The sequence below is a fragment of the Salvelinus fontinalis genome, chromosome 5 (genome assembly GCF_029448725.1).
Source record: "Salvelinus fontinalis isolate EN_2023a chromosome 5, ASM2944872v1, whole genome shotgun sequence".
Classification (NCBI taxonomy): domain Eukaryota; kingdom Metazoa; phylum Chordata; class Actinopteri; order Salmoniformes; family Salmonidae; genus Salvelinus; species Salvelinus fontinalis.
In genome coordinates this window covers 7,228,647-7,236,928 of record NC_074669.1, presented here as the reverse complement: position 1 = coordinate 7,236,928, position 8,282 = coordinate 7,228,647, and the positions used below count along the sequence as shown (strand labels likewise).

At 43.3% G+C, this 8,282-nt stretch overlaps 1 protein-coding gene across 1 annotated transcript in view; it reads left to right on the top strand.

Annotated features, from left to right (window-relative positions):
- Nucleotides 1-8,282, top strand: part of slc15a5 (solute carrier family 15 member 5) — a 32,159-nt gene that overhangs the window by 18,444 nt on the left and 5,433 nt on the right. The window contains exons 3-6 of the mRNA XM_055922241.1: nucleotides 3,877-4,046; nucleotides 6,232-6,452; nucleotides 6,615-6,801; nucleotides 7,004-7,192. Of these exons, the coding sequence (XP_055778216.1) occupies nucleotides 3,877-4,046; nucleotides 6,232-6,452; nucleotides 6,615-6,801; nucleotides 7,004-7,192 (767 nt within the window). The remainder of the gene's footprint in view (nucleotides 1-3,876; nucleotides 4,047-6,231; nucleotides 6,453-6,614; nucleotides 6,802-7,003; nucleotides 7,193-8,282) is intronic.

Sequence of the window (8,282 nt, the reverse complement as noted above, 5' to 3'; positions counted from 1 at the left end):
TGCCTTCCTAATTTTGCCTACTGTTCTGACTTGGTGGTGCAGATGTAGCCTATAACCTGTTTTAGAGAAATGTAACGTTAATCATTAAATATTGTAAGAGCTTTCGTTGTCTGCTTATATGCCCCCTTTATCTATCCTACTGTTCTGTACAGAGAGAATATTGTAAGAACGGCCAATGTTCTGAATTCTGTCGCTGTACATTTCAAAAGTGCTGAACAAATAGTTATATTGACTACGTCCATCCTAGCTCGCTTATGAATATCTTAATCGAAATTACGGATTGCCTCTTATCCGCTCGTCGTCCCCTTATGCCATAGTTTGCACATCTCAATTGTCAGTTAAAACCACATTTGTTTAAGCAAGTCAGTCATGCCAGCTAAGTTTTTTTCTAAAGGAATGAACTGTTTCGCTGCCAGACAAGGCTCCGCTGATAGCCAGGTGTAGCAGTGGCAAGGTGTTGGGACAGCTTTAATTGTGTGGGCATCATTTGTTCCCGTTATAGTGCAATTAATGTATTGTTTAGTGTTGTGTTGTTGGTTTGCTGGCATGCATCAACATTTTTTAGGGGGGGGTTGTTTGCCCCAACAAGATCTACATGCTAAAATCACTACTGGATAGGGGTTGTGGTTTTAAGTTTGTTGGTGGCTGACTACCAAGAAATCAGTGCAGATATCAATTGCAGCAGGGAGTATGAGATCTTCTCTGCTGCTGTGGGTTTAGCAATGTGCTGGGCCGCAAGGTATGATGCGCAAAGTGACTTTCTTGTACCGTGTATTGAAAGGGCTGCGTCTTTCGAATCCGATATCAGGATAAATAAAAGGTAAGGTCTGCTATTTTTCTTTAATTACTTTTGATTAACTCAAGCAATAAATGGCAAATGCAATCTTCGTATATACGGGTTCTCTGTGTCACCACGCAGGGCAAAACAGGAACTGCTGGAATGTGCACAAACAACAGTTTTTATACTGTGACAGAGATAGTTCCAACTCGTCCGTTGACCTATCACAGTAGAGGCTGAGCGTGGTTTAAACTTGCTCAGCCTGTCGCAGGCGCCCAGGCTTGTCCCAGCCCCTTGGCGCTCCGGATGTCCAGTTCTTGTTGTTGAGTAGATTAGCTCTGTTTTGCACCGTGCCCCAGTTGCTACACTTACTCATTTCCTGTTATTGTACTGTTCAGTGTTTTTCCATCTCGACTAAGCCTTGTGATGTACACACACCCCCACCCTGACACACACACACACACACACACACACACACACACACACACACACACACACACACACACACACACACACACACACACACACACACACACACACACAGCAGATACAGCTAATAATATTCAATCACAATTGATATGGTGGTGGGCTATAGTGCATAAACACAGATCCTCACAGTATGTTGAGAAATCTGTAATTTCTTTGCATCAGTGTGTGTGTGTGGGGCGAGAACGTTATTGTTCAGTGAGTGTGTGCAGCGCCAAACCCTCAGAGCCCGAACGTAGCTAGCCATTTTACCACTACGGACACGCTGCATGTGTAAAGTCAGCAACAATAAGTGATGCACCGTTTGCCTTCAACATGTTTTATTTTAAAAACAGGTATATATATATATAGGTATATATATATATATATATATATAGTGTATATATATTCCTGTACAAGTCCCGCGCGATCCCCAGTTGAGAATCACTGTGCTAAATGTAAAGTAAAAAAGAACAGTTGAAAAGCATGCTGGGTATTAAAATAATGACCTCCGCACCCAAAAGAAGGCCAATAATAATACCCAGTGTGCTTTGCGATTGTTAATTTTTTTATTTAAATGTTAACGTTTGTCATTTAGCAGACACTCATAACCAGTGCAATTTACAAGGGATTCAACTAAGGTACAGTAGATGAACAACCACATATCAGTCATAGCAAATAAAAAAATAAATGTTAGCATTACTGAGAATCTTGTAGTGAAGGGAGAATATTGTAGTGAAGGTGTGTACTTATAAATGTAAATGTATTTACAATGTAAATTATAAATGTATTTACCTGTATGTATTTGTAGATTATCTAACTACAACTACAAAAGTATTTTGTATTTTAGTTTGATACATCGTTCTTTAGAGAATATTGTATTTGTAACAAGATCCATTTTGATGTATCTTTTGCCAATCTCTGTGTTGATATACACTGCTCAAAAAAATAAAGGGAACACTAAAATAACACATCCTAGATCTGAATGAATGAAATATTCTTATTAAATACTTGTTTCTTTACATAGTTAAATGTTCTGACAACAAAATCACACAAAAATTATCAATGGAAATCAAATTTATCAACCCATGGAGGTCTGGATTTGGAGTCACACTCAAAATTAAAGTGGAAAACCACACTACAGGCTGATCCAACTTTGATGTAATGTCCTTAAAACAAGTCAAAATGAGGCTCAGTAGTGTGTGTGGCCTCCACGTGCCTGTATGACCTCCCTACAACGCCTGGGCATGCTCCTGATGAGGTGGTGGATGGTATCCTGAGGGATCTCCTCCCAGACCTGGACTAAAGCATCCGCCAACTCCTGGACAGTCTGTGGTGCAACTTGGCGTTGGTGGATGGAGCGAGACATGATGTCCCAGATGTGCTCAATTGGATTCAGGTCTGGGGAACCGACGGGCCAGTCCATAGCATCAGTGCCTTCCTCTTGCAGGAACTGCTGACACACTCCAGCCACATGAGGTCTAGCATTGTCTTGCATTAGGAGGAATCCAGGGCCAACCGCACCAGCATATGATCTCACAAGGGGTCTGAGGATCACATCTCGGTACCTAATGGCAGTCAGGCTACCTCTGGCGAGCACATGGAGGGCTGTGCGGCCCCCAAAGAAATGCCACCCCACACCATGACTGGCCCACCGCCAAACCGGTCATGCTGGAGGATGTTGCAGGCAGCAGAACGTTCTCCACGGCGTCTCCAGACTGTCACGTCTGTCACATGTGCTCAGTGTGAACCTGCTTTCATCTGTGAAGAGCACTGGGTGCCAGTGGCGAATTTGCCAATCTTGGTGTTCTCTGGCAAATGCCAAACGTCCTGCACGATGTTGGGTTGTAAGCACAACCCCCACCTGTGGATGTCGGGCCCTCATACCACCCTCATGGAGTCTGTTTCTGACCGTTTGAGCAGACACATGCACATTTGTGGCCTGCTGGAGGTCATTTTGCAGGGCTCTGGCAGTGCTCCTCCTTGCACAAAGGCGGAGGTAGTGGTCCTGCTGCTGGGTTGTTGCCCTCCTACGGCCTCCTCCAGGTCTCTTGATGTACTGGCTTGACTCCTGGTAGCGCCTCCATGCTTTGGACACTACGCTGACAGACACAGCAAAACTTCTTGCCACAGCTCGCATTGATGTGCCATCCTGGATGAGCTGCACTACCTGAGCCACTTGTGTGGATTGTAGACTCCGTCTCATGCTACCACTAGAGTGAAAGCACCGCCAGCATTCAAAAGTGACCAAAACATCAGCCAGGAAGCATAGGAACTGAGAAGTGGTCTGTGGTCACCACCTGCAGAACCACTCCTTTATTGGGGGTGTCTTGCTAATTGCCTATAATTTCCACCTGTTGTCTATTCCATTTGCACAACAGCATAATAAACAGAAATGTATTGTCAATCAGTGTTGCTTCCTAAGTGGACAGTTTGATTTCACAGAAGTGTGATTGACTTGGAGTTACATTGTGTTGTTTAAGTGTCCCCTTTATTTTTTTGAGCAGTGTATATAGACTCTCAGGGACTAGCTGATTTGGTTAAGGGTACCAAGATTAATGTGGAGATCACAGGGCCTGCATTTCATTCCGAAAAGTTTCCCCTCAAGCCTGGTCATTATGTTGTCCTCTCAGGTTCTACTGGCTGGTGAACCTGAACTCGACAATAGTGTTTCTGGGAATCGCCTACATCCAGCAGTCAGTGGCCAACAACCTGGGCTTCCTCATCCCCTTCATGTCTGTGCTGCTGATGCTCATCGCCATACACATGGTCCGCAACAACCTTATCTTCAGGCCCAAGAAAGGTAACACAACCTCAGACAGTCTCACCTTTACGTTACAGTGTATGTATATACCTAGGTTTTTGTGATCTATTCTAGTATTGATGTGGTTGTTGTGGTCTATTCTAGTATTGATGTGGTTGTTGTGGTCTATTCTAGTATTGATGTGGTTGTTGTGGTCTATTCTAGTATTGATGTGGTTGTTGTGGTCTATTCTAGTATTGATGGGGTTGTTGTGGTCTATTCTAGTATTGATGGGGTTGTTGTGGTCTATTCTAGTATTGATGTGGTTGTTGTGGTCTATTCTAGTATTGATGTGGTTGTTGTGGTCTATTCTAGTATTGATGTGGTTGTTGTGGTCTATTCTAGTATTGATGTGGTTGTTGTGGTCTATTCTAGTATTGATGGGGTTGTTGTGGTCTATTCTAGTATTGATGTGGTTGTTGTGGTCTATTCTAGTATTGATGTGGTTGTTGTTGTGGTCTAATCTAGTATTGTTGTGGTCTATTCTAGTATTGATGTGGTTGTTGTTGTGGTCTAATCTAGTATTGTTGTGGTCTATTCTAGTATTGATGTGGTTGTTGTGATCTATTCTAGTATTGATGTGGTTGTTGTGGTCTATTCTAGTATTGATGTGGTTGTTGTGGTCTATTCTAGTATTGATGTGGTTGTTGTGGTCTATTCTAGTATTGATGTGGTTGTTGTGGTCTATTCTAGTATTGATGTGGTTGTTGTGGTCTAGTCTAGTATTGATGTGGTTGTTGTGGTCTAGTCTAGTATTGATGTGCTTGTTGTGGTCTAGTCTAGTATTGATGTGCTTGTTGTGGTCTAGTCTAGTATTGATGTGCTTGTTGTGGTCTAGTCTAGTATTGATGTGCTTGTTGTGGTCTAGTCTAGTATTGATGTGCTTGTTGTGGTCTAGTCTAGTATTGATGTGCTTGTTGTGGTCTATTCTAGTATTGTTGTGCTTGTTGTGGTCTATTCTAGTATTGTTGTGGTTGTTGTGGTCTATTCTAGTATTGTTGTGGTTGTTGTGGTCTAGTATTGATGTGCTTGTTGTAGTCTAGTATTGATGTGCTTGTTGTAGTCTAGTATTGATGTGCTTGTTGTAGTCTAGTATTGATGTGGTTGTTGTAGTCTAGTATTGATGTGCTTGTTGTAGTCTAGTATTGATGTGCTTGTTGTGGTCTAGTCTAGTATTGATGTGCTTGTTGTGGTCTAGTCTAGTATTGATGTGCTTGTTGTGGTCTAGTCTAGTATTGATGTGCTTGTTGTGGTCTAGTCTAGTATTGATGTGCTTGTTGTGGTCTATTCTAGTATTGTTGTGGTTGTTGTGTTCTATTCTAGTATTGTTGTGGTTGTTGTGGTCTAGTATTGATGTGCTTGTTGTAGTCTAGTATTGATGTGCTTGTTGTAGTCTAGTATTGATGTGCTTGTTGTAGTCTAGTATTGATGTGCTTGTTGTAGTCTAGTATTGATGTGCTTGTTGTAGTCTAGTATTGATGTGCTTGTTGTAGTCTAGTATTGATGTGCTTGTTGTAGTCTAGTATTGATGTGCTTGTTGTAGTCTAGTATTGATGTGCTTGTTGTAGTCTAGTATTGATGTGCTTGTTGTAGTCTAGTATTGATGTGCTTGTTGTAGTCTAGTATTGATGTGCTTGTTGTAGTCTAGTCTAGTATTGATGTGGTTGTTGTAGTCTAGTCTAGTATTGACGTGGTTGTTGTGGTCTATTCTAGTATTGACGTGCTTGTTGTGGGCTATTCTAGTATTGATGTTGATAGGTTCCGATTTCTAAACTTGGAATGTAAAATATCCCTGGTTTCAGTTGTTGGGTTGTAATTTGAAATACTTGCTACACCAGAAATTAATGGTTATGTGTAGGAGGAATGTATATGGTGCGGTCAATTAAGGTTGGATATGAGCCAGGGGGTTGGCACTCACATGATTGCCGTCACTGATAAGGGTGGAGAGCTGTGGATTAATAGGACCCCAGGTCAGGTCACAATAAGGGAGAAGGGACAGTTTATTACCCACATCACCTAACTTCCTGCCTAAAGTGGAGTATATATACTTGTGCTGGTGGGATCATGTCTTTGTCTGTTCAGCTGTCTGACTCATTGGGTGAATAAACTTGCTTTGAGCTTTCCCTAGTTGTCCCTTAGTTTTTACTCTGTTTATTTAGAACCTTATATTTTGGTTGTTGTACAGGCAGTTCCCTGCTGACCACTCTGGGGGTGTTCCTGAACTCTCTGAAGATGTGCTGCCTGCACTACCGCCACCTGAGTGGAGACGTAGCCAGCTGGCTGGACCGCGCCAAGGAGAACAACGGGGGGCGCTACAGTGAGACACACGTGGAGAACGTCAAGGTCCTGGCAAGGCTCTTCCCCCTGTACGGCTTGCAGCTACTGTACCGCGCCTGCCTCACTCAGGCAGGTCAATGTAATGGAGAACATCAGGTCTCTTCACTGACATGTGAAGTGCAAATTCATAATTTTTCAGATATTGGGGGTAAAAAAAGGCAAATCTCTAATGTTTATTTCTGCTCCATAAAGTTGTCCTAGAATGTGTTGGTACCCTGACCTCTTCCACAGATTCCATCAGGCTACTACATTCAGACCATGAACTCTAACCTGCACCTGAACAGCTTCCTCCTGCCCATCGGTGCCATGAACCTCATCAGCATCCTACCTCTGCTGCTGCTGGCCCCTCTCATGGAGTGCATCACCTCCTGCTACCTGTCCATGGAGAAAACACCCTTCTCCCCTGCCAGAGTCATCAGTAGGCATGCACACATGGCACACACGCACAGCACACACACTGATACACACAGCACACACACAGATGCACATGGCACACAAGCATGCACACACATGCACATATACCACCCTCATCAGTGACTCAGTCAATGTTAATGTCTCTCTCTCTCCATATCTCTCTGTTTCTCTCCCTCTCCCCTCCCCTCCCTCCTCTCCTCTCCCAGCTCTTGGTCATGCGTGTGCGTCGCTGTCTGTCCTGGTAGCGGGCCTGTTTGAGGTCCACAGGAAGGGCTATCCTCTGACGGAGCAGGCCCTGTCAGGGAAGGTGCTACAGGTGTCCTCCATGGCCTGCATCCAGCTGGCTCCCCAGTACATTCTACTGGGTCTGGCTGAGGCCCTCGTCACCCCCTCCTGTGAGTGACAGAGAGCCAGCACGTATTTCTGACACACCTATTGCTGCTACACTGTTGGTACACAGAGACAAACTGGGTTAGAGATTTAGAATGTCAATGGGCACCACATGTAGTTAGAATGTCAATGGACAGCATACAGTTGAAGTCGGACGTTTACATACACCTTAGCCAAATACATTTAAACTCAGTTTTTCATAATTCCTGACTTTAAATCCTAGTAAACGTTCCCTGTCTTAGGTCAATTACCACATTATTTTAAGAATGTGAAATGTCAGAACAATAGTAGAGAGAATTATTTATTTCAGCTTTTATTTCTTTTATCACATTCCCAGTGGGTCAGAAGTTTACATACACTCAATTAGTATTTGATAGCATTGCCTTTAAATTGTTTAACTTGGGTCAAACGTTTTGGGTAGCCTTCCACAAGCTTCCCACAGTAAGTTGGGTGAATTTTGTCCAATTCCTCCTGACAGAGCTGGTGTAACTGAGTCGGGTTTATAGGCCTCCTTGCTCGCACACGCTTTTTCAGTTCTGCCCACAAATTTTCTATAGGACTGAGGTCAGGGCTTTGTGATGGCCACTCCAATACCTTGACTTTGTTGTCCTTAAGCCATTTTGCCACAACTTTGGAAGTATGCTTGGGGTCATTGTCTATTTGGAAGACCCATTTGCGACCAAGCTTTAACTTCCTGACTGATGTCTTGAGATGTTTCTTCAATATATCCACATCATTTTCCTCCCTCATGATGCCATCTATTTTGTGAAGTGCACCAGTACCTCCTGCAGCAATGCACCCACACATCATGATACTGCCACCCCCGTGCTTCACGGTTGGGATGGTGTTCCTCGGCTTGCAAGCTTCCCCCTTTTTCCTCCAAACATAACGATGGTCATTATGACCAAAAAGTTATATTTTTGTTTCATCAGAACCAGAGGACATTTCTCCAAAAAGTACAATCTCTGTCCCCATGTGCAGTTGCAAACCGTAGTCTGGCAGTTTTATGGCAGTTTTGGAGCAGTGGCTTCTTCCTTGCTGAGCGACCTTTCAGGTTATGTCGATAAAGGACTAATTTTTCTGTGGATATAGATA